Source organism: Dendrobates tinctorius, unplaced genomic scaffold (genome assembly GCF_039654945.1).
Source record: "Dendrobates tinctorius isolate UK_male_01 unplaced genomic scaffold, ASM3965494v1 ptg000019l, whole genome shotgun sequence".
NCBI lineage: Eukaryota > Metazoa > Chordata > Amphibia > Anura > Dendrobatidae > Dendrobates > Dendrobates tinctorius.
In genome coordinates, this window is record NW_027361687.1 from 77,349,745 (window position 1) to 77,377,015 (window position 27,271).

General features: G+C 46.1%; 1 protein-coding gene across 1 annotated transcript in view; it reads left to right on the forward strand.

The window, feature by feature from the left end:
* The window catches only part of ZC3H6 (zinc finger CCCH-type containing 6), a 93,343-nt gene that overhangs the window by 18,536 nt on the left and 47,536 nt on the right, over positions 1-27,271 (forward strand). The window contains exon 4 of the mRNA XM_073567242.1: positions 7,718-7,934. Within this exon, the coding sequence (XP_073423343.1) occupies positions 7,718-7,934 (217 nt within the window). The remainder of the gene's footprint in view (positions 1-7,717; positions 7,935-27,271) is intronic.

Here is a 27,271-nt window from a genome sequence, read left to right on the forward strand (position 1 = left end):
GTCCTATTCTGGACCTCAAATTGCTCAATCGCCACATGAAGATTCTTCATTTCAGGATGGAGCCTCTTCGGTCGGTGATTGCTTCCATGGAGCCCGGGGAATTTCTCTGCTCGGTGGACATTCGGGATGCCTATCTGCACATTCCAATATGTGTGCAACATCAGAAGTATCTTCGATTTGCGTTTCAGGGAGACCACTTTCAGTTCACAGCTCTCCCTTTCGGCCTAGCTTCAGCGCCCCGGGTTTTCACGAAGGTGATGGCGACCGTCATGGCCATCCTTCGCTCCAGAGGGATCCTCATCATCCCTTATCTAGACGATCTTTTGATCAAGGGTTCGTCTCGCCAGGACTGTCTCCGGAGCCTTCAGATAACCCTGGACACTCTCAGCCGCCTAGGTTGGCTGGTCAACAAGGAGAAGTCCATTCTGATCCCCACCCAGCGTCTGACCTTTCTGGGTATGGAATTCGACACGGAGCTAGCCAGTTTTTTTCTTCCAAAGGAAAAATTTTCAACTCTGTCCAAGGGCATCAGAACTCTCAAGAGGCCTGCTCCCATTCCCATTCGGTTCTGCATGAAGGTCCTGGGGAAGATGGTGGCCTCCATGGAAGCAGTGCCCTTTGCACAGTTTCACCTTCGCCCCCTTCAGCTGTTTCTGCTTTCAGCCTGGGACAAGACCACGAGGTCCTTGGACCGTCCTATTCGGCTTCCTCTCAGAGTGAGGCAGTCTCTCACTTGGTGGCTACGGCCAGCGTCAGTTCTCCAAGGGAGGTCCTTCCTTCCGCCTCAGTGGCGAATCATTACCACCGATGCGAGCCTTCTAGGATGGGGAGCAGTGTTCCATCAGAAAGCGGCCCAAGGCCGCTGGAAGCCACAGGAGTCTCTCCTTCCAATCAATCTTTTGGAGATCAGGGCAATTTTCCTGGCCCTTCTTCACTGGCAGCCCCTCCTCTCCGGCAAGCCGGTCCGTATTCAGTCGGACAACGCCACGGCCGTGGCGTACATAAACCATCAGGGGGGCACGCGCAGCAAACAAGTAATGTCAGAAGTGGCCAAGATACTACGCTGGGCAGAACGTTACGTTCCGACAATCTCCGCCATCCATATTCCAGGGGTGGAAAATTGGGCAGCCGACTTTCTGAGTTGCCAGGGCCTAGCGTCCGGCGAATGGTCCCTGCACCCCGCGGTTTTCTCTCAGATATGCGACCGTTGGGGCACCCCGGATGTCGATCTCATGGCATCTCGGATGAACCACAAGGTGCCGCAGTTCGTAGCCAGGTCCAGGGACCCTCTAGCCGTCGCATGCGACGCACTGGTGACTCCGTGGTCCCAGTTTCAACTTCCGTATCTGTTCCCGCCTCTGGCATTGATCCCTCGGGTGGTCAAAAAGATAAAATCGGAAGGCGTACCAGTGATTCTAGTCGCTCCAGATTGGCCAAGACGGCCTTGGTACGAGGAACTGGTCAACATGCTCGCGGACGTTCCCTGGAGGCTTCCGGACCGTCCAGACCTTCTCTCGCAAGGCCCCCTTTACCACGAGAATTCTCAGTCTCTGAATTTGACGGCATGGCCGTTGAGACCGCAATTCTGAAGGAATCAGGTTTGTCCAGTCAGGTTATTCAAACTATGATCAGAGCCAGGAAACCAGCCTCTTCCCGCATTTACTATAGGTACTGGAAGGCTTTTTTCCGTTGGTGCGATGATAAGAGTCTTCCCGATGTCTTTTTCTATCCCGTCTATCCTGGGGTTTCTTCAGGCTGGGTTAGACGCAGGTCTGTCCCTCAGTACGCTCAAGGGCCAGGTTTCCGCTCTCTCTATCCTCTTCCAAAGAGAGCTAGCTTCTCTACCACAGGTCAAGACCTTTCTACAAGGGGTTTCCCACGTGGCTCCTCCTCATCGTTCACCAATAGACCCGTGGGATCTCAACCTCGTCCTTAGCGCGCACCAGAAGGCGCCGTTCGAGCCTCTCCAGGACATTCCTTTGTCCCTTCTCTCTTGGAAGGTCACCTTTTTGATCGCCATTTCATCCATCAGAAGAGTTTCTGAATTGGCGGCCTTGTCAGGCCCGTTCCTTCTTTTCTTCCAAAGGTAGTTTCCGCTTTCCATATCAATGAGGATATCGTCCTTCCTTCTTTTTGTCCGGCTCCATCTCATCCTCTTGAGAAGTCTCTCCACAAACTGGACGTAGTTAGAGCCCTGCGTGTCTATCTTGCCAGGACCTCTTCCTTTCGTCTGTCCGATTCCTTGCTGATCATTTCTGAAGGTCGCCAGAAGGGCCTTCCGGCTTCCAAATCCACGATCGCTCGCTGGATTCGTTCTACCATTCTGGAAGCGTATCGTCTTCAGGAAAAGCGGCCCCCTCCGGGAGTAAGAGCTCATTCCACCCGGGCTGTGGCGGCTTCGTGGGCTGCTTGTCACCAGGCCTCGGCCATGCAAATTTGCAAGGCTGCAACCTGGTCATCTTTGCACACCTTCACGAGGTTCTACAGGGTTCATACCCAGGCTTCGTCTGATGCTGTGGTTGGTAGGAAGGTTCTGCAGGCGGCGGTGGCTCACCGGCCGACCTGAGCCTTTCGGTTACTTTCGTTCCTTTTTGCTGTTCCCACCCTTGGGACTGCTTTGGGACGTCCCATGGTATTCTGTGTCCCCCAATAAGGCGATAAAGAAAGATGGATTTTTGGTTCTTACCGTAAAATCTCTTTCTTGGAGCCTTCATTGGGGGACACAGCACCCTCCCTGTTTAAGTTGTACCGTGTTGGGTCTTAGAGTCCCTTGTTGGGTTGGTACATATGTTCGAGTTTTTCTCGTTGCTTCTCCTACTGCTTTTTCACCAACTGAGGTGCTTGGTGCCTGTCGGTGGGTGTATACTGCCGGGGAGGAGCTAATTTTCTTGTTTTTGCATAGTGTCAGCCTCCTAGCAGCAGCAGCATACACCATGGTATTCTGTGTCCCCCAATTTAGGCTCCAAGAAAGAGATTTTACGGTAAGAACCAAAAATCCATCTTTTTCCAAATCTGTTGAACTGATGGAGGCAGCCGAAAATAGCTTTTGACTGTGTTCATCAGCACCTTGGGCTATGAATGGATTTGCAGAACCCCAGTTTTTTGATTGTTGGGCTTCCAGTGATGACTGTTCTATGGGTTTTGTTGTCATCTTGGTAGGAATGTTTTGTCTTAGATTTGATGACCATCTTATTCTTTGTGCTAACATTAAACAGTTATTCCCATCTTCATATTTGGATATTGTCAGACAGTGCTTATGGAAACAAAGAGACACAGCACCTTAAGTATATGCTCTGTGAGATGTTCGGTCCCTTGATGGTGCTTCTCTATTCTCACTCGGAGACAATCTGTCCTTATCTGGACAATCTTTAGATAAAGGTCTCATCCAGAGATTAACATTTTTCTTGTCTTCAAAACACTTTGAGGATTGGGGTTGGATCCTTAACTGACAGAAGTCATGTCTGATGCTATTCCGCGACTGGATTGTCTGAGCATGACCTCAGATACCTGGTTTGTTTTAGTTTTTCTTTAACCGCACAAGCTCTACTTTTGTTGAGCCAGTGCACCATGTTTCAGATGGAGACCTTATGCCCCATCCATATGTGCATGAGGGTCTTAGGGTCCCGTTTCACATAGCGACGCACCAGCGATCCCGACAACGATATGACCTGGTAAGGATCGCTGGTGCGTCGCTACATGGTCGCTAGTAAGCTGCCAAACAGGCAGATCTCTTCAACGACGCACGAGCGATAACAATACGACCTGGTAAGGATCGCTGGTGTGTTGTCAGACATCAGCTATTCTGAATTATTCCAGCCTGCGTCCTGAGTTCTGCGTCACCAACGACGTCGCTCGTCGGCGTCAAACACAGCGATGCATGCTGGCCAGCAGGATGCCGACGAAAAAATGGCCCAGGACATTCGAGCACGATCAGCGATGTCCAGCAGGGGGCCGGTCGCTGCTATGTGTCACATGTAGCGAGATCGCTGTTGCGTCACAAAATCTGTGACGCAACAGCGATCTCGCTATGTGAGACGGGGCCTTTAGTCTTAGAAACTCTACACTTAATCCACATGCCCCTACAACATTCCATTGTGACTCTATAAAAGTCAGGATTACATCTGTCTTCGTTTTTAAGTCAACAGAGTCCTTTCCTTGGTGGTTGAACGTCCCGCCTCTGCTTCTTGCAAATCCTTTATCTACATTGGCAGGTGTTGTTGACCGATGTTAGTCTTTCTGGCTAAGCACCATTGGTCATCCATCGCCTTATTTATGCTGTCTGATCTCTGGAGGAATCAACTTTCTGGGACTAAGAGCCATTTTTCCGACTTTCTTCCACTGAGTATCCCTTTTCAGGGACCGTCTGCTTCCAGTACAGACAGAAAACTAGACTATGGTTGTAAACCTGAACAATCAGGGTCGCGCCAGTTGCCCCTCAGCTGGATGTCCACGTTCCAACTCTACATTTCTGGCATGTAAAATTAGGCCGCAGGCCTTCTCACCCGAGAAACTCTGGATCCGGAAGAATTTGTGCTCTTCACAGAGATCTTCAGTCAGCTCTGTCATCAATGGGCACTTGTGACTTGAACCTCTAGATCATGGGTCTCAAACTGCATTCCTCGAGGGCTGCAAACCATGCGTGTTTTCAAGATTTCCTTAGCATTGCAAAAGGTTCTGGAATCATCTGTGCAGGTGTTTAAATTATCACCTGTGCAATACAAGGAAATCCTGAAAACATGACCTGTTTGTGGCCCTTGAGGAATGCTGTTTGAGACCTCTGCTCTAGATGTTCCTTCTCAATCCCAGTGTTACCAGCCCTTGTCTTTGGAACCTGAGGACCTTTGCGGTAGACCCACTGGCCCCTCTTGGGCAGACTTTACTGGTCATTAAGGGTGTGAAAGAAAGCCAGCCTGAAGCCGGTGTTCATAGACCATCATTTTCGCTATATATACCAGTGCTCTAGTACTGCTGTGTTTAGCAACAGCTGTCATACAATTATTGCAGCTTCAAGTCCCCTAAGGGGACTAATAAATATTGTGAAAGGTGAAAAAGAAATGTTTTTCAAAATATGAGAAAAATATAAGTTCAAATTACCCCCCTTTTGCCCCTTTAAAAATAAAGTAATATAACATTTCACATATTTGGTATGGCTACATCCTTAAAAGTCTGATCTATCAATATATAAAGTAAATTAATCTGGTGAGTTATCATCATAGAAAAAAAAAAAAACCCAGAATTTTTTTTTTTGTTTGTTTGCCGTGACATTGCAATAAAATGTAATAATACAAATCATTATATCTACCCCAAAATGGTGTCAATAAAAACGTCAGCTTAGGGTGCCAAATAATACTCCCTCACCCAGCCCCATATCCCAAAAAATCAAAACTTTATGGGACTTGGAAAATGGCATCAAAAGGAAAAAAAATGTATTTGCAAGTTTCCAGTTTTTTTTATCACCACTAAAATAAAAAGAATCATGTTTGGTATCTGCATAATTGTACTGACCTGGGGAATCATATTGCCAGGTCAGTTTTACTATATAGTGAATGTGATAAATGAAGAACACAAGAAACACTTGTGGAATTGGAATCTGATTTCCAGTGCATCGCATGAGAAAATGAATTATTATTATTATGAAAATAAACATTATTATTATTATTATTTATTTATATAGCACCATTGATTCCATGGTGCTGTACATGAGAAGGGGTTACATACAAACTACAGATATCACTTACAGTAAACAAACTAACAATGACAGACTGATACAGAGGGGAGAGAGGACCCTGCCCTTTCGGGCTTACATGCTACAGGATGGTGGGGAAGGAGACAGTAGGTTGGTGGGTTGCAACAGTTCCGGTGTTGGTTGAGATGATATCTCCGGTAGTGGTGAGGAGGTAGCGGGGTCATTGCAGGCTTTCTTGAAGAGGTGGGTTTTCAGGTTCCGTCTGAAGGATCCAAGTGTGGTTGATAGTCGGACTTGTTGGGGCAAAGAATTCCAGAGAATAGGGGCTATTCGGGAGAAGTCTTGGAGGCGGTTGGGTGAGGAGCGAATAAGTATGGAGGCAGCGGACTTCTGGTACTGGGGAAAGTGTGATGTCATTAATTGTTATAGCTAGGTCGGGTAAGGAAGATCTGTGAGATGGAGGAAAGATGATGAGTTCAGATTTGTCTACATTGAGTTTGAGGAAGCGAGAGGAAAAGGAGGATATGGCTGATAGACACTCTGGGATTCTGGACAGCAGAGAGGTGACGTCTGGGCCAGAGAGGTAGATCTGAGTGTCATCAGCATAAAGGTGGTAGTGGAATCCGTGGGACTTTGAGTTGCCCCAGACCAAGTGTATAGATTGAGAAGAGTAGGGGTCCTAAAACAGAGCCTTGGGGGACTCCAACAGAGAGAGGGTGGGATGAGGATGTAGTGTGGGAGATGCTGAATGTGCGGTTGGAAAGGTATGAGGAGATCCAGGATAGGGCAAGGCCTTTGATGCCAAAGGAGGAGAGGATCTGTAGTAGGAGGCAGTGGTCAACTGTGTCAAATGCAGAGGACAGGTCTAGAAGCAGGAGTATAGAGTATTGTCCATTTGATTTGGCTGTAAGTAGGTCATTAGTAATTTTGGTCAGGGCTGTCTCAGTGGAGTAATGAGGGCGGAAACCAGATTGTAGATTGTCAAAGAGCAAGTTAGATAATAGGTGGGAGGAAAGTTCAGCGTGGGCGTGCTGTTCCTGGAGTTTGGAAGCGAATGGAAGCAATGATACTGGACGATAGCTGGACATAGCGGTTGGGTCGATGGTTGGCTTTTTAAGGATAGGCGTGATTGTGGCATGCTTGAAAGCAGAAGGGAAGGTACCGGACGTTAGTGTTGAAGAGGTGGGTTAGGGATGGGATAAGTGTGGTGGTGAGGTTGGGTAGGAGGTGGGATGGGATGGGGTCAAGTGCATAGGTTTTGAGGTGCGATTTGGAGAAGAGGCGATTAAGCTCCCCTTCAGTGATGTTGGAGAGTGAGGTTATGGGGTTTGGGCATTGGTCTGGTATACAAAGAGGTTGTGGTGGTTGAGTGATGAAGACTTGCCTTGTTTGGTCAATCTTGTTTTTGAAGTGTGTGGCAAAGTCTTTGGCAGAGATGAGGGAGGTTGGAGGAGGCAGTGGTGGGCGGAGGAGGGAGTTAAAAGTTTTGAATAACTGTTTTGGGTTGTAAGATAGGGAAGATACGAGGGTTGTGAAGTAGGCCGGTTTAGAGGTGAGGGCAGATTTGAAATCGAGTGTTGCCTGTTTGAATGTGGTGAAGTCATCTTGCGAATTTGTTTTCTTCCAGCGCCGCTCTGCAATCTTGGACACTTGCCGGAGCTTTTTAGTGGTGTTGTTGTGCCAGAGTTGTCTGTTGATACGTCGCATTCTGCCATGAACGAGAGGGGCATTGTAGAAAGCAGTGGCACCGTCTGTGTCATGGAGTGAGGATATGGATTCAAAAGTACAACTCGTTCCACAAAAATAAGCTCTCATACTGTTCTGTGGACGGAAAAATAAAAAAGCTTTGTCTCTTGGAAGAAAGGAAGAAAAATCAGAATTTTACCTTTGTTTAAAAAATGGAAAAATGTGAAATATAAAAATTTGGGTTACCCACTTCTTTTTTCCCAATTAAAAATAATAAACTCTAAATAATAAAATTAAAAAATAAAGAAAGGTATTTAGTGTCCAATTTCTCCTTTTATCTCACAGCACGGACACGGCAATTACATGAGCTCCTCAAAATTTTCGCACAGCAAGAAAACTCCACCGGACTATGACAGCTACAGCAACTACAGCGATGGCAATTACAATGAAGAGGAGGAGGAGGATTTCGCTGAACAGCTGAAACACTACAGGCAGGCGAAGGAGAACCCCGACATGTCTGAAGTAGCTTATAAAAAGGCTGTCATGAAAGGGATGACGACAGGTAACTGCTGCTTTGCAAGCATTAATCTATTCTGTGAAGTCCATGTGCTGCCGAGAGCATGTGTAATACACTTGCCAAGGCCAGCTGACAATGTAGCTCTTGGCTTTGGTGGGCATTGCGATTTGTTATTTTATCATTCAGTTCCTATTTAAGTAAAGCAATAACCCCTTAACACCGCCGATATACATTAAAAAGTGGCAGCTAAAGGGGCCTTATTCCCTTATCGCCATTTAAAATGGCGATGAGGGAATATGTGTATAGCACCCCCCATGGTCATAAACTCTCTGGAGTTTCATCTACCGGGTGTAGCTGGGACTCTGGAGAATGTGATTGGGGTTTGTTTTTCAGGTCCCCGATCTTGTGATCACTGTTATAAAATGAATAATGGTGATTGTAAAAAAAAAAACTGATTCAGTTAACCCCTTTACCCCCAATGGTGGTTTGTACGTTCATGACCGGGCCAATTTTTACAATTCCGACCACTGTCCCTTTATGAGGTAATAACTCTGAAACGCTTCCATGGATCCCACTGATTCTGACATTGTTTTCTCGTGACATATTGTACTTCATGTTAGTGATAAAATTTCATTCAAACAACCTGTGTTTATTTGTGAGAAAAACGGAAATTTGGCGAAAATTTTGAAAATTTCGCAATTTTCCAACTTTGAATTTTTCTGCCCTTAAATCACAGAGATATAGCACACAAAAAACTTAATAAGTAACATTTCACATATGTTTACTTTAAATCAGCACAATTTTGGAACCAAAATTTTTAGTTTTGTTAGGAAGTTAAAAGTTGACCAGCGATTTTTCCTTTTTGCAACACCATTTTATTTTTACTGACCACATCACATTTGAAGTCACTTTGATCTATATGATAGAAAATACCCAAAAGTGACACCCTTCTAAAAACTGCACCCCTCTAGGTGCTCAAAACCACATTCAAGAAGTTTATTAACCCTTCAGGTGCTTCACAGGAATTTTTTGAATGTTTAAAAAAAATGAACATTTAACTTTTTTCACAAAAAAGTTACTTCAGGTCCAATTTTTTTTATTTTACCAAGGGTAACAGGAGAAATTGGACTGCAAAAGTTATTGTGCAATTTCTCCTGAGTACGTTGATACCTAATATGTGGGGGGGAACCACTGTTTCGGCGCATGGCAGAGCTCAGAAGGGAGGGAGCGCCGTTTGACTCTTTCAATGCAAAATTGGCTGGAATTCAGATCGGACGCCATGTTACGTTTGAAGAGCCCCTGATGTGCCTAAACAGTGTAAACCCCCCACAAATGACCCCATTTTGGAAACTAGACCCCCCAGGGAACTTATCTAGATGTGTGGTGAGAACTTTGAACCCACAAGGGCTTCATAGAAGTTTATAACGTACAGCAGTACAATTTAAAAAACATATTGTTTCCACAAAAATGATCTTTATTCGGACTCCCATGACAGCACCACGAGAGAGGGGATCCGCCCTATAGGAACAGGAAACCTACAGATACAAAAGGGCGGCACCTCTCCCACGCATCAGTTGGTTTCCTGTTCCTGAGGGGACGGGATCCTACAGAAGAATTGGATCCCAGGCCGGCCAGCCGACACCGGTAGCGAGGGGGTCTCCTACCTCGGCCTGGTTCGGATTTCCTGGAAGGCGCCACGGTGGCCCAGGATGGGTGTCACGGCGGTGGCGTGGACAGCAGGGAGCGGCGTCCGGAGGATGTCCGTCTCCGGAATTAAGCCGCCGCCGGTAAGTATACCACCCCCCCGGGGATTCCCGGCTCCGGCGGCGCAGATAGGTTGGCAGCGCTGTGCAGGGGGCTGCGACCGGGCGCTGCTCCGGAGCTCCCGGGCGTCCCGCGGGGCTTCCGGGGTAGCGGTGACGTCAGGGGGCGGGCGGAGGAGGCGCTTCCGGGTCAGCGCGCCACTGCGCATGCGCGGCGATTCCAAGATGGCGGCGCCCATCGGAAACACCGATGGCGCCGGGTCGGGCGCCAGCTGGGGTAGGGAGCTCCGTTAAGGGGGGGGAGGGGCGCAGCATGGATACTGCTGACCGGAGGAGGGGTATTTAGGCGGGACCCGGGCAGGGTTCCTTGCCTTGGCCACATTACTACATGCAGCAGTGTGCAGCAGCAGCAGTGGTAATGGAAAGCGATCGAGAGCAGCAGCAGCAGCGGCAGAAGCAAGGGCAGCAGCGGCAAACATCACTGCCGCCCCTGGATGACCTTCGGCAGGTCAAACAGAAAAAGAAAGGGTCCCGTGACAGTAATGCGGGACGAAGTGACCAGTCCACTCGTAAGAGCTCCTCCAGGCAGACAGGAGCATCGACCGAAAGAAATCCCCCTCGTTCTCCGGTACTTGATTGTGGCACTGGTAAGTGATCTTCGTGAAAGTTCACTCAGTGACGGGACCCCCCTTCTGTGTTTTTCTTTTTCTAGGGAAAAAAAGCTACAAGTGAAAATAAGCATAGGGAATGCGCACTCTGTGCATGCCCATTACCGGACGCGTGCCTCAAAATATTGTGCCCCCCCTGTATTCAGCAGACGGTGGCAGAAGAGTCGCCTGCAGTAGCGGCGAGTTTGAGAGACATTGTCAGGGTAGAAATGAGGGAAACCCTAAAGTCCTTGTCTCAGCCGCAAAGTCTAAGGGGCGAGGTCCTGGCGGAGTCTGATTCCTCGGTAGAGTGGAGAAAAAGCAGAGACTCCCAGGCTTAATCTCCCTCGTCCTCCTCAGGAGAAGAGGACTCGGGGCGATTTTGTCTGCCTCTTGACCGGGTAGACAAGCTGGTCAAAGCAGTCAGAGGGACAATGGAGGTAGAGGAGCCTAAGCCCCATTTATCCATGCAGGATGTCATGTTCGGTGGGCTGGAACAGAGGAAGAGGAGAGTCTTTCCGTTAAATCAAAAGATACAGGATCTGATCCACAGAGAGTGGAAAAAACCGGACAAAAGAGGGTCGCTACCACCAGCCCTCAAAAGGAGATACCCCTTCGACGATCCGGCAGTAAGTTCTTGGGACAGAGCCCCCAAATTAGACGCTGCCATTGCGAAGGCATCAAAAAAATCCTCGCTCCCCTTTGAGGACATGGGATCCCTTAAAGATCCCTTAGACAGGAAAGCTGATACTTTCCTGAAAAACACCTGGGAGATGGCGGCCGGGTCCTTAAGACCAGCAGTGGCTTCAACGTGCACGGCCAGGTCCATGATGGTCTGGTTGGACCAGTTGGAGTCACAACTAAAACAGGGTACATCAAGACAGACAATTCTTGGGGCCCTACCGACCATCCAAGAGGGAGCAGCCTTCCTGGCAGATGCCTCAGCGGATGCAGTGAGAATGGCCGCCAGAGCAGCAGGTCTCTCTAACGCAGCTCGCAGAGCCCTGTGGCTAAAGTGCTGGCAGGGAGACATCCAGTCCAGAGCAAAGCTCTGTGCGATTCCATGTGAGGGCGAATATTTGTTTGGAACTGTCCTAGACGAGCTGCTTGAAAAGGCGGGGGACGACAAGAAAAGGTTCCCAAACCTTTCATCAGCGTCCTACCGTCGCCCATTTGGTAGAAGGAGATTTGGCCAGGGGAGAAGGCGCAACTCTTCGCCTGTTAGAGATCGACCCAGATGGGAAGACAGAAGGAGACGAGGTACGGGCTATATGTTTACACGCTCGTCGAGAGATCAAAAGAAACCAAATCAATGACTAGCGGTTCCCGTAGGGGGTAGACTGTCATCCTTATTCCCGGCATGGTCACAGATTACGAATAGTGACTGGGCGCGTAAGGTAATATCCACCGGGCTTAGGTTGGAATTTACCCAGATCCCGCGGGACACCTTTAAACTGACCCCCTTAAGATCTTCTCATCTCGAACAAGCGGCTTTAGAAGCGGAAGTCTTGAGCCTATGTCACAAAAATGTTCTGGTAGAGGTTCCAGAGGCTGAAAGAGGAAGAGGGTTTTACTCTCCCCTGTTTCTAATCCAGAAACCTAACACATTCAGAACGATTATAAACCTTCGTTCCCTTAACGAGTTTTTGATTAATCATAAATTCAAAATGGAGTCCATTAATACAACAATAAAAATATTGTTTAAAGGTTGTTTTATGGCAGTCATAGATTTGAAAGACGCGTACTATCATGTACCTATCCATACAGACTTCCAGCAGTTCCTGAGGGTGGCAGGTTCAGTAGAGGGCACAGTACGTCATTTTCAGTATAGAGCCCTTCCCTTTGGTCTCTCAGCAGCACCCAGGGTTTTTACAAAGTTAGTGGCCGAAGTTATGGCTCACTTACGAGAGGTTGACGTCTTAATCATTCCATATTTAGACGATTTCTTGATTGTAGGAAAATCGGTGGGTCATTGTAAATCCCAGATAGAAAAAGCTAGATCCAGGTTAGAAAACCTGGGATGGATTTTAAACTACGAGAAATCCCGACTCCAGCTCTTAAAAATACAGAAATTTTTAGGGTTGATACTAAATTCAGACACTCAGCGGTGCCTGCTACCACTAGATAAATTACAAAAGATACAGGAGCAGGTTCTTCGGGCAATGGATAATCCATCTATGACCCTCAGACAGGCCATGTCCCTGTTAGGTTCTCTAACTTCATGCATCCCAGCAGTAAGGTGGGCACAGTTCCATACCAGAACCCTTCAAAACGACGTCTTGATTAATAGCAGGGCCCTTGGAGGCTCCTTACAAGGTCGGATGTGTCTAAGCCCCTCAACTGTTACATCACTGAGATGGTGGCTTGAGAGCGAGAACCTAGCGTCAGGGGTGCCCTGGATAACACAGATAACCCGTATTATAACCACAGACGCAAGTTCCTTCGGTTGGGGAGCCCATATGGGGGACATAGTGGTACAGGGCCAGTGGGATTCTAATTCTGAAATCTCATCCAACCAGAGAGAACTATTGGCGATAGAGCGGGCAGTCAAGAAACTCATTATCTACCTGCAGGGCCATCATGTGAGGATACACTCGGACAACCAGGTAGCGGTAGCATATGTCAACCACCAAGGTGGAACCTGCTCCAGCGCTCTGATGCAGATAACAGAACGGCTCCTCCAGATAGCAGAGAGAAATTGTCTATCTTTGACCGCGCTCCACATCAGCGGAAAGGACAATGTAAGAGCAGACTTTTTAAGCCGCAAGGCTCTAAGACAAGGAGAATGGGCTTTGAACAAAGATATTTACCGCCAGATTGTCCGCAGATGGGGCCAGCCAGAGGTAGACCTCTTTGCCACCAGAAAAAACAGAAAAGAAAGATTGTTCTGCTCTCTGAACCCCAGGGAAAATCCCCTGGCGGTGGATGCCCTACTGATAAGATGGGACTTTTCTCTGGCAATACGCCTTCCCACCATTGAATCTTCTTCCTCTGGTAGTCAGGAAGATCAGAGAGGATCAGGCAAGAGTCATACTGATTGCCCCCTTTTGGCCCAGGAGGACCTGGTTCGCGTGGTTGAGGACCATGTCGGTAGGCGATCCCTGGGTACTGCCGAACCTTCCGGATCTCCTCTACCAGGGGCCAGTCAGCCACCCACAAGTAGCGGGACTTCATTTGACGGCGTGGTATTTGAAAGGTCACTATTAAAAAATAGAGGGTTCTCCAAGAACTTAATTGACACCCTCCTAAGAAGCAGAAAATTAACCACCACTAATATTTATGCTAGGACCTGGAAACGCTTCCTGTCCACCTTTCACTTTGACATCAGAGATGGAATTCCCACGAAACATATTCTGGAATTTCTCCAGAAAGGTTTCGAATTGGGTCTCTCCACAAGTACGCTAAAAGTACAAGTTTCAGCCTTAGGGGCCCTGTTTGCAGCTGATATTGCAAAAGATTATTGGGTAGCAAGGTTCATCAGAGCAGCGGCCAGATCGAGACCTATACACAAAGACAGATGCGTACCGTGGGACTTAAACTTAGTCCTTACAGCCATGACAGAAAGTCCGTTTGAACCTTTAGATTCCGCCTCACTAAAGATTATATCTCTTAAGACAGCATTCCTGGTAGCAATAACATCTGCGCGTAGGGTGAGCGATATACAGGCACTTTCCAGATTGCCTCCTTACACAGAGTTCTTACAGGATAGAGTAATCCTAAGGCCAGATCCAGCATACCTTCCCAAGGTAGCAACACAATTCCACAGGACACAGGAGATAGTTCTGCCTTCCTTCCTCCCTAACCCAACCAACCCTAAAGAGCAGAAACTCCAGGCGTTAGATATTAGAAGATGCTTACTGACATATTTAGCAGCCACGGATCCTTGGAAGAAGGAGAACGCATTATTCCTATCCTTCCAAGGTTCCAGGAAAGGATACAGAGTATCAAAACGCACATTAGCAAGGTGGATTAGGGAGGCTATCTCTCTTGCCTACACAGCAGGTGGCGGTCCGGCTCCACAGAACCTGAGGGCACATTCCACTCGGGCCATGGCATCATCCTGGGCGGAGAGATCTGGAGTATCAATTGATCAAATATGTAAGGCGGCCACCTGGTCATCTCCTTCCACCTTTTTTAACCACTATCGGTTAGACATGGGTGCCTCCTCAGACCTCACCTTCGGGCTAAGGGTGCTGCAGGCTGTAGTCCCTCCCTAAGTTAGTTTACATCTCTGTAATTCTCTCGTGGTGCTGTCATGGGAGTCCGAATAAAGTATTAAGTTACGTACCGGTAACAGTATTTTTCGGAGGCCCATGACAGCACCCTTAGTTCCCTCCCTTGTTCACATATAGGGGTGCACTCCTTAGAAGATTGTTCATAGAATCACCTTATGTGGGAGATGGTATGAAATAATTCTGTTAAATAGGGTAGATAGGTTGTATATATCATATGTTGTGTACTAACCATGGTAGCCTCTCAAGCTCTGTAATCCAACTGATGCGTGGGAGAGGTGCCGCCCTTTTGTATCTGTAGGTTTCCTGTTCCTATAGGGCGGATCCCCTCTCTCGTGGTGCTGTCATGGGCCTCCGAAAAATACCGTTACCGGTACGTAACTTAATACTTTTCGCCCCCAATTTTTATTTTCCCAAGGGTAACAGGACCCTAAAAGTTATTTTGCAATTTGTCCTGAGTACGCTGATACCCCATATGTGGGTGTAAACAACTATTTGGGCGCATGGCAGAGCTTGGAATGGAAGCAGCGCCATTTGACTTTTTTTGGCTGGAATTGAGATCGGACGCCATGTCGCGTTTGGAAAGCCCCTGATGTGCCTAAACTGTGGAATCCCCCCACAAGTGACCCCATTTTGGAAACTAGACCCCCTAAGGAACTTATAATAATAATAATAATAATCTTTATATAGCGCCAACATATTCCGCAGCGCTTTACAGTTTAACAGTTTCAAAACACAAGTCATAAGTAACAACGCTAACAATACAATAATTAAAGCAAAATAAGACGAAATAAGACGACCCTGCTCGTGAGAGCTTACAATCTACAATGAGGTGAGGGAGATACAGAGTACAGGTGTGTATTTACAATGGTGTATTTACAATGAAGGTCCAGCCATCTTGCGGGAGTGAAGGATGGATGGAGATAGTGAATGGGCTACACACGCACACTTACACAGAGAATGACTTTGATTAGTGAATGTGATAGGCCGCTCTGAACAGGTGTGTTTTGAGGGAGCGCCTAAAACTATGCAAATTGTGGATAGTCCTGATTTCTTGGGGTAGAGCTTTCCAGAGGATAGGAGCAGCACGGGAGAAGTCTTGGAGTCGGGAGTGGGAGGTACGGATTAGTGCAGAGGTTAGTCGAAAGTCGTTTGCAGAGCGCAGCGATCGGCTAGGCCGATAGACAGAAATGAGAGAAGAGATGTAAGGGGGTGCCGCACTGTAGAGAGCTTTGTGGATGAGAACAAGTACTTTGAATTGGATCCTATAATGAATGGGCAGCCAATGTAAGGACTGGCGAAGAGCGGACGCGTCCGAGTACCGATTACCCAGATGGACGATCCTGGCCGCTGCATTAAGTATGGACTGGAGAGGGGATAGTCGAGTGACGGGGAGGCCAATTAATAGAGCGTTGCAGTAATCCAGGCGAGAGTGGATCAATGCAACAGTGAGGGTTTTTGTTGTTTCCATAGTGAGAAAAGGGCGGATTCTAGAGATGTTCTTTAGGTGTAAGCGGCAAGAGCGGGCAAGGGATTGTATATGGGATGTGAAGGAGAGATTGGTGTCAAACATAACACCCAGACAGCGCACCTGCTGCCGGGGTGTTATTGTGGTACCACCCACGGAGAGGGAAATGTCAGATTTAGGGAGGTTAGTAGACGGCGGGAGCAGAAGAAGTTCAGTTTTGGAGAGGTTGAGTTTCAGATAGAGAGCGGACATGATATTGGAGACTGCGGACAGACAGTCACTGGCGTTCTGTAGTACAGCGGGGGTAAGGTCGGGGGAAGACGTGTATAGTTGTGTGTCATCAGCATAAAGATGGTACTGAAAGCCAAATCTGCTGATGGTCTGTCCAATTGGGGCCGTGTAGAGAGAGAAAAGAAGGGGGCCAAGGACTGAGCCCTGAGGTACCCCGACAGCAAGAGGAAGAGGAGATGACGTGGAGCCAGAGAACAAAACACTGAAGGAGCGGTCAGAGAGATAGGAAGAGAACCAGGAGAGTGCAGTGTCCTTAATGCCTAGTGACTGGAGCCTAGAGAGTAGGAGATGGTGGTCAACAGTATCGAAAGCTGCAGATAGGTCAAGAAGAATGAGCAGAGAGTGGTCACCATTACGTTTTGCTGTCAGAAGGTCATTGGTCACTTTGATGAGTGCAGTTTCAGTCGAATGTAGGGGGCGGAAGCCGGACTGTGAAGGGTCTAGAAGGGATTGAATGGAGAGGTAACGGGTAAGGCGGGAGTAAACTAGGCGTTCCAAAAGTTTAGAGATGAAGGGGAGATTGGAGACTGGTCTGTAGTTGTTTGTGCAGGATGGGTCGAGAGCAGGTTTCTTTAGTAATGGAGTAACGATGGCGTGTTTGAAGGAGGATGGGAAAATGCCCGAGGAGAGGGAGAGATTAAAGATTGTAGTTAGGTGGGTTGTGACGACTGGAGAGAGAGAGACTGGAGGAGATGTGAGGGAATGGGGTCGGTAGTGCATGTAGTCGGACGAGAAGAAGAGAGGAGTCTGGAGACTTCTTCTTCTGTGATGGGATCAAATGTGGAGAGTGAGCCAGGGGAGATGTAGGAAGGGATGGGAGTCACAGCACTTGGTGGTTGGGAGCAGATTTCTTGACAGATATTATCTATTTTTTCTGTAAAGTGGGAGGCCAGGTCATCAGCACAAATGTCTGTGATAGGGGCTTGTGCTTTTGGCCTGAGGAGGGAGTGAAAAGTGTCAAAAAGTTTCTTGGGGTTGTTGGCTAGTGAGGAGATCAGGGTGGTGAAGTAGGTCTGTTTGGCAAGGTGAAGGGCAGCGTTATAGGTTCTTAACATAAATTTGAAGTGGATGAAGTCTTCTGGTGTGCGGGTTTTTCTCCATAGGCATTCAGCACTCCTGGAGCATCGCTGGAGAAGTTGAGTTTGCGATGTGAGCCAGGGCTGTTTTACTCTGTGTTTGGAGGTTCTGAGGGTGAGGGGAGCTACTTGGTCAAGGGTGCTTCTAAGAGTGTCATTGTAGTGATGAACAGCCAGATTAGGACAGGAAAGAGAGGAGATTGGGGACAGAGATGAGTGTAGGGAATCTGAAAGTGTCTGAGGGTTAATAGCTTGTAGATTTCTGACTGTGTGGTATGTAGGAATGATCTGGGGTGGGCGAGGATTTGTGAGAGTGAAGGAGAGAATGTTGTGGTCAGAGAGTGGAAGCGGTGAGTTGTTTAGGTGGGAGATTGAACAGAGCCGGCAGAAGACCAGATCAAGGGTGTTACCATCCTTATGTGTCTCAGAGGTTGAAAGCTGTGAGAGGCCTAGAGAGGTGGTTAGTGATAGAAGCTGGGATGCAGATGTGGAATTAGGGCTGTTAATGGGGATGTTGAAGTCTCCCAGGATGAGGGTTGGTAGTTCTGAGGACATGAAGTGTGGCAGCCAGGCTGAAAAGTGGTCAAGGAAGTGGGTGGGTGAGCCTGGGGGCCGGTATATGACCGCTACTCTGAGGGAGAGGGGACGGAAAAGCCTGATGGTGTGGACCTCAAAAGAAGGGAATAAGAGTGATGGGACTGGGGGGATGACCTGGAAAGTGCATTGTGGGGACAGGAGTATGCCAACTCCACCACCAGGTCTGTTTGTGGGTCTCGGGGAGTGAGAGAATTGTAAGCCACCGTAGGAAATGGGAGCAGGAGAGACAGTGTCAGAATCCTGAATCCAGGTTTCAGTGAGGGCCAACAGATTAAGAGAGTTGTTCAGAAAGTAGTTGTGTAGGAAAGGAAGCTTGTTACAAGCAGACCGTGGATTCCAGAGGGCACAATTAAAAGATTGAGATGAGGGAGTGCAAGTAATGTTAATCAGATTATTGTGGTTTCGATATGAGGTAGGGTAGGGGTTGAGGTTGGGGGATGGTGGACCAGGGTTGGGGGAGATGTCCCCTGAAATCAGTAGGAGAAGGAAGATAAAGAGCCAATAGTTGTTGGAATTGTAAGTAGTTTTTTTCTGCGATGTGTTTGGGCAAGATGGGCTGAGGTTTCTCAGGAAGGTGAGGAGTGTGTGGAAGCTGTACATGGGAGAAGGAAATATAGAGGGGCTGATGTGTATGAGTCGTGATGGAGGGGGGATAGGGTGATGAATGTGGATGGCAAGGGAACACAGGAGGATAAAAATAAAGCACATGGTTAAAGGGGAAGGCAAAGTGTGGGTTACCTGACTCCTGCCCTGACTAACTGCCATGTATAACTGCCGTTTTGCTGGATGCTTATCTTCTGGGATGCTTTGCTTATGGGATGCTTGCGTGCTGTACCCCACACTGCGTGCTTCCCCTTAGCAACTACTACATATATAGGCCACACTACAGGGTCAGGAGAGAGGGATTGTGGGAGATGGTTGGGTATAATTTGGCAGCTGGGGCCAGCACACCAGGGGATGGTTAGATGATCAAAGGCACTAGACCAAGATGTGGCAAAATGCTATAGCACCTTCCACCTGATAAGATCTAGAAAGGCCCCAGTCACGGATCTAAAGCAGAAAGTATTACATCTAGATGTGTGGTGAGCACTTTGAACCCCCCAGTGCTTCACAGAAGTTTATAACGCCTGGGCGTGAAAACAAAAAAAATCATATTTTTTCTACAAACATGATCTTTTAGTCCCCAATTTTTTTATGTTCCCAAGGGTATCAAGAGAAGTTGGACCCCAAAAGTTGTTGTCCAATTTGTCCTGAGTACGCTGATACCCCATATGTGGGAGAAAACTACTGTATGGGCACACGTCGGAGCTCGGAAGGGAAGTAGTGACGTTTTGGAATGCAGACTTTGATGGAATGGTCTGCGGGTGTCATGTCGCGTTTGAAGAGCCTCTGATGTGCCTAAACAGTGGAAACCCACCACAAGTGACCCCATTTTGGAAACTAGACCCCCCCCCATGGAACATATCTAGATGTGTGGTGAGCACTTTGAACCCCCAAGTGCTTCACAGAAGTTTATAACGCTCGGGCGTGAAAATAAAAAAATCATATTTTTTTTCCACAAAAATGATATTTTTGCCCCCAATCTTTTATTTTCCTAAGGGTAACAGGAGAAATTGGACCCCAAAAGTTGTTTTGCAATTCGTCCTGAGTAGTCTGATACCCCATATTGGGAGTAAAACACTGTTTGGGCGCATGGCAGAGCTTGGAAGGGAGGGAGCACCATTTGACTTTTTCAATGCAGAATTGGCTGGTATTGAGATCAGACGCCATGTTGCGTTTGGAGAGCACCTGATGTGCCCAAACAGTGGAAACCCCCCGATTCTAACTCCAACCCTAACCCCAACACACCCCTAACCAAAATCTCAGCCCTAGCCCTAACCCTAATGGGAAAATGGAAATAAATAAATTTTTTTAATTTTATTATTTTTCCATAACTAAGGGGGTGATAAATGGGGGGTTTGATTTACTATTTATGGCGGGTTTTTATATCTTTTGCACGCTAAAAGATGCTTTTTATTGTAAAAATAGTTTTTGCATCACCACATTTTGAGAGCTATAATTTTTCCATATTTTGACCCACCGAGTCATGTGAGGTCTTATTTTTTGCAGGACGAGTTGACTTTTTTTATTAGTACCATTTTCGGGCACGTGACATTTTTTGATTGCTGTTTATTCTGATTTTTTTGGACGCAGAATGAACAAAAGCCAGCATTTCAAGAATTTCTTTTCGGGGGGTGCGTTTACACCGTTCCGCGTGCAGTAAAATTGATAAAGCGGTTTTATTCTTCGGGTCAGTACGGTTACAGCGATACCTCATTTATGTAGTTTTTTTATGTTTTGGCGCTTTTATGCACTGAAAACAATTTTATATAAAAAATAATTATTTTTGCATCACTTTATTCTGCGAGCTATAACTTTTTTATTTTTTCGCTGATGACGCTGTGTGGCAGCTCGTTTTTTGCGGGACAAGATGACGTTTTCAGAGGTACAGTGGTTATTTATATGTCTTTTTGATCGCGCGTTATTGCACTTTTTGTTCGGTATGATAGTAAAGCATTATTTTTTGCTTTGTTTTTTATTTTTATTTTTTAAGGTGTTCACAAAAGGGGTTAACTAATGGGACAGTTTTATAGAGGAAGACGGCTCCCTGCAGGGCCCTGAAGGTCCCTGCCGCCATATTGGATCCGGGGACTTGCACGGACGGAGGCCCCCGCAGGGGGTCACAGGGAAGCACGGAGGGAGCCCCCTCCCTGCCGATGCTTCCCTAAACCCTCGGTACACTGCAATCGTGTTTGATTGCAGTGTGCCAGGGGTTAACGTGTCGGGGGCGGTCCTTGACCGCCCCTGACACACAGTGCCGGTTGTCAGCTGTGATAATCAGCTGACACCCGGCCGCGATCAGTGGCGATCACCCCGTGAGCGCCGCTGATCGCGCTAGACGTACTATCCCGTCCATGGGCATAGGGGCCCGGGTCTCATGGACGGGATAATATGTCTCATGTCAGAAAGGGGTTAAAAATCATTGAGAAAAATGATGTCCAGGTGCCACCCCCCTCCCCCTGGCCCCCCCTCCTCCTTCTGCTGAAACAAAATGGCAGTCTCATGCACAGTGCAACCGCCGAGATCTGCCTCACAGCCCCGGCAACTGCTGGGATTTTTATCGTTTAATGATGGTTTTTGATTACTGTGATATGGTCTATCAGTGATCAGAAGCTCCAATATTTGATAAATAAAGCAGCACTTGGGCTGTGCCACTCTCTTCTCTCCTTGTACAGGGTACACCTAAATAAAATGGGAATTCTGACAGTTTTCTTGCATAGGGTGTCTTGCATTGAAATCTGCAATGACCCGGGTACTGCGTTCACCAGACATCAACACAATTTCTATCCGCTCCTCTCGTCTTAACCTCTGCGACATGTCAATGGCTGTAAACAAAGAGTAACTTGTAAATAACTCTTGAAAGAATAAAGTTACATTAAAATCAAGCACACCATTGTTTTTCTTGTCAAATTCTCAATAAGTTTGATGTGTCACATGACCCTCTTCACATGGAAAAAATAAAGTTGGATCCAAAGTGGCTGACTTCGAAATGGCCGCCAGGGTCACCACCCATCTTGAAAAGTTTTCCCCCTCCCATATACTAATGTGCCACAAATAGGAAGCTGATATCACCAACCATTCCCATTTTATTTAGGTGTATTCATATACATGGCCCACCCTGTAGTTGTTCTGGGAGAGGAGAGAGGTATACTATGTCCCAATAATGTCCTGTCAGAGAAAAAAAAATCACATTTCTAGCTCAGTTTCTGTGAATCCTTACCAAATCTCCTAGTCAGATTACATTTTTGTTAGCATTTTTATTTCTTTCATTCTTTACTTAGACTAAACATTCTGATAGTCTGAAAAAGGAGGAAGAAAGGAAAGCAGGTTTAGACAATTTGTTTGATATCACGAATGCTAGGGCTATAGACATGACAAAAATACTGAAGATAAGGAGTTTTTGCTGGACGCTATTTAAAAATGGGAAGTATTGAGAAAGAAATTGACAAAAAGTAAAGAAATTTTGAATAAAAAGAGGCAAATTACAAGAAAAGAGTCAAGAAAGAGAGAAAAGAAGTTCTCCATATTAAAAGGTGGTGTTGCAGTCGTCATCTGATGAAGTAGATAAACATGGAAGACGATGAAACATATGAAACATCAAAGGTACTGCCGCCAGCAAAACGACCCAATAGAGGAAGAGTCAGTGTAGTAAATGACAAACCATCATGGCCAAAGTTGGTGACAGAAATACAGCATTAATTCTCACACAAACCCTTCAACACCTTGACCATGATCCTGAAGATTTCACTGTAAATCATTCATCAATTCATAGAGAGAGTAAAAAAGGCTGTCATACAATGGCTTTAAACCTGAAACATGAGTTTCAGCCAACTGTACCTTTTTAACAATTCACTGGGATGGAAAGCTCTTAGAAGACATCAGCGGCAGGCAAGCTGTGTAGAACGTCTTCCCATTCTGGTATCGGGAGTTGGCATTGATCAGAAGCTTTGAGGTACAAAGATTGCCAGAGGAACAGGTGAAGCTTGTGCTAATGCTGTTTGTAATGCTGCAGTGACCTGGAATGTTACTAACAATGTGAAGTGCATCTGTTTTGATTCCACATCTCTCAACACGGGTTTCCGAAATGGCACCTGCAAACTTCTAGAGCAGAAGCTTGGCAAGGATATGCTGTGGTTTGCATGCTATCATCACAGTCTAGAAATAGTGCTGGAAGCAGTGGTTGTTCATTGTCTTGGTCTGTCAAAGGTCCAGAAAAGATGACCTTCAGCAGGTTCAAGAACAACTGACATGTCACTGATTTGACTAGCTTTCAAACAGCACTATCAGACCAGATCATGTCAACAGCCCAGCCGTTTCCCATATTGCAGCTAAAATCATCGCCTTTGTGGGGATGCAACTGCTTCAGTACCAACCCTGCATAGACTACCAATAATTATTGGAGTTAACAATAATTTTCCTTGGTGATATTCCTGTACATCTAGAGGAATTTCATTCAGCGCTCCAGCTGGAATGCACCGAGCCAGATGGATGGCAAAGGCCATCTATGCATTAAAAATGTGGATGTTCAGGAGTCAGCCTTTTCTTCATCTGTCAGTATGAACTATCACAGACATCTGTCAGTTCACTGTTTTGATCTATATGAAGGAGTGTTTCCTGGCGCCGTCAGCGCCATCAGCTCCAGGTATTGATCTCCAGCTGCTCAAGGACATTGATCTGTACAAGGAACAGAACAACGTGTCACAAGTCGCGATGAAGACACTTATTGTGCATGTCTGAGGAACTGATCTCTCTATCCTCATTTGATGTTGCTGTTTCAAATGACACAAAGTCTGATGGTGATAGCCCAACAAACACCATCTGCAGAAAATCCACCCAAAAAGATAACTGCCGATTTCAGCTTCAGTTATGACGAAGAACCTGGAAGGCCGTCGCTCAGAAACCTGGAAGGCTCTTTACCATCACCATCATGTCATTGGCGAAACAAAAAAGACACTTATGGACTGCAAATAATAAGTGACGCTATCAAACCAATATTTAACTGTCAAGCAACAAAAGTAACTGTTTTTGTATACACTTGATTTGAAATTGCAGATCATAATGGTTAATTTTTACCAAGATATGTTCAAATGACTACATGTCTTGATTGGTGGGATGTGTAAAATTGAAAAGCGTTTTAAAATATTTGTAGTTTTAGTTTTTAGACCCAAATGAATCATTTCAGCGGGAGCCCCATCAAAAAATTTAACCTCTTAACTCCCGGAGCTTTTTTCGATTTTTCATTTTCGTTTTTCGCTCCCCTTCTTTCCAGAGCCATAACTTTACCATCAATATGGCCATGTGAGGGCTTATTTTTTGCGGGACGAGTTGTGCTTTTGAACGACACCATTGGTTTTACCATGTAGTGTACTCGAAAACGGGAAAAAAGTTCCAAGTGTTGGGAAATTGCAAAAAAGTGCAATCCCACACTTGTTTTTTGTTTGGCTTTTTTGCTAGGTTCACTAAACGCTAAAACTGACCTGCCATTATGATTCTCCAGCTCATTACGAGTTCATAGACACCAAACATATCTAGGTTCTCTTTTACCTAAGTGGTGAAAAAAATTCTAAAATTTGCTAAAAAAAAAAAAAAATTGCGCAGTTTTCCGAGACCCGTAGCGTCTACATTATTCGGGATCAGGGGTCGGGTGAGGGCTTATTTTTTGCGTGCTGAGCTGACGTTTTTAATGATATCACTCTTTTGCAGATACGTTCTTTTGATCGCCGCCTGTTATTGCCTTTTAATGCAATGTCGCGGCGACCAAAAAAACGTAATTCCGGCGTTCTGATTTTTTTTCTCGCTACGCCGTTTAGCGATCAGGTTAATTTTTATTTTATTGATAGAACGGGTGATTCTGAACTCGGCAATACCAAATATGTGTAGGTTTAATTTTTTTTTATTGTTTTATTTTGATTGGGGTGAAAGGGGGGTGATTTAAACTTTTATGGGTTTTTTTTAAGTTTTAAACACTTTTTGCTATGAGTGCCGACCACAGGGTGGTTCTCATAGCAATGTGCTGACAACAACCATAGAGGGCTCTGAGACCTCTGGTTGTCAAGGCAACGTGTCACTGACCCCCGATCACATGACGGGGGTCGGTGATGCACTCATTTCCAGCCGAGTGCCGGAAGTACTAGTTAAATGCCCGCTGTCAGCCTTTGACAGCGGGATTTAACTAGTTAATAGGCACGGGGGATCGTGATTCCGTTCGCGCCTATTGCGGGCTCATGTCAGCTGTTTATAACAGCTGACATGTCGCGGCTTTGAGGTGGGCTCACCGCCGGAGCCCACCTCAAAGCAGGACATACTTACCGATGACACAATAGTACGTCATCGGTAAGTAAGGGGTTAAAATATAATTATTTGCTTACATTAAGGACCACCTTAGTGTACAATCTGACCATGCTGCATATGGACACCTCTGTGACGGTCAGAGACAGGGTCATCACCAGGGACAAGCAAAAACTGGTTTGCATCACAGACTATAATAAATATATTGGAGACGTTGACTTGTTGGACCAGGCGCTTCAACCGTATCTAGTGAAGCTGAAGACAAGGGCCCCTGGTACAAAAAGGTGTCAATCTACCTCATCCATATTGCTACATACAACAGCTTTGTCCTCTATAGAAAGTCACAAGGAGCGCTCACTTTCCTTCAGTTCCAGGAGAAAATTGTCGAGGGTCTCCTATTTGACTCAACAGCACAGTAGGCAGTCTTCAAGTCAAAGGATGTCCTGAGACTATCAGAGCGACATTTTATTTGCCATGTCCCTGCCACTTCCACCCAAAACCGTCCCCAAAAAAGATGGCATGTTTGTAGGAAGTATGGTAGGAGGAGTAATTCCCAATACTACTGCCCCATGTGCCCATCACAACCAGGCCTCTGTGTCACCCCCCCATTATTACTTTGACATGAATAAAACCAAACTGTTTTTTTTTTTTTTAATTTATTTTTCCAGTTCACCACCTGACAGCACCATGGAGGACGTCCTTCTTATCCTCATTGGGACAGGAACGAGTGGTTAAAAAGACCCTCCCCTTACCACCCTTCAGTGTTTTTCCTGTCCCAATGAGGATAGGAACGGCAAGCCTTGTCCTGACCGAGCCGGGCAGATGGTGAGGATCGGGGGGCCCAGCCTTTCCCTTCCTGCCTCAAGAAATGTGGCAAAGTGGCAAAAAGAACGGTTATCCCGTTCGAGGATTCCTCCAGTCTGAAAGAACCAATGGATCGCAAAGCAGATGGACTGCTAAAAAGAACCTGGGAGACCTCAGCAGCCATAATACGGGCTAACATTGTGGCGACCTCGGTGGCTCGGGCCATGCATTTGTGGGTGGTCGATTTAGGAAGAGCATCTAAAAGCTAAAACTCCCAGAGACGTTATACTTAAGTCTCTAACCGTGTTGAAACTAGCGACTGGATTCATGGCTGGCGCATCAGCTGAGTCAGTTGGATTTGCAGCCAGGAATGGGTCATTGTCTAATGCTGCCCGAAGGGCTGCTTGGCTAAAAACTTGGTCAGGAGATACTCAATCAAAGAATAAACTTTGTGCCATTCCCTTCTCGGGGTAAAGTTTTGGGGCCGGATCTAGATGACATTCTAGAGAAGGCCTCAGATGAGAAAAAAGGGTTCCCTGAGGAAACAACGAAAAAATACCAGCCCTTTCGTAGACCCCGGCCTAGTCAGAATCCAGACTATAAAGGGAAAGGAAAAACGAGGAGATGGAATTACCCCAAGGGAGGGAAGGACAGAGACTCCATCTTATCTGGCTCGGGTTCTGGCTCACGCAGGAAATGACGCCATCAGAGTAGGAGGTCGGTTAAGGGAGTTTCTAGGGAATTGGCAGAAAATATCTCAGAATCCATGGATTCTGCGCACAATCGCCCAAGGTTACAAGCTGGAGAACACCAGTCTACACTACTGTTCAAAAGTTTAGGGTCAGTTAGAAGTTTCCGTATTTTTGAAAGAAAAGTACAGTTTTTTCCAATGAAGCTAGCATTAAATGATTCAGAAATACATTCTATACATTGTTAATGTGGTAAATGACTATTCTAGATGCAAACGTCTGGTTTGTAATGCAATATTTTAATAGGTGTATAGAGGCCCATTTCCAACAACCATCACTCCAGTGTTCTTATGGTACTTTGTTGTTTGCGCACTGTGTATGAAGGCTATTAGAATACCCTTGAAAACCCTTGTGCAAGTATATCACCTATAAATTGACGGAAACATATGCCAAGTAAAATTTAATCATTTTTATTTAACAAAATTAACACACAAATTAAAAAGAATTTTTTGTCTTTAGTGGTTAAACACACAAATATGAACCTGAAACCACAGGAATAAATTCCCACGTTATAAGCTATTATTCAAGTTTTATAACAAAGTTGAGCATATGATAAAAAAAATCACAGAATTCTATAAAGAAGAGTTTCCACAGTTGTAGATTCAATTAGTGCTTGTATAGTTCAATGCATGTGGAAACTTCAGTACACAGATTTACAAAAAACGTTTAAAGCTCAATATTCAAAATTTTGCAAAAATAGCATATAAATTATATAGCAACCCTATTTAGGGATAAATGAGCATGTAATATTTAACAGAGTAAAAATGTTTATATAAACCTCTAAAGAAGGGATTTTTACAAATATAGCTCTATGTTAATAACACTATAGCTTATAACGTAGTACAAAGTAGTATATAGAAGTATGTA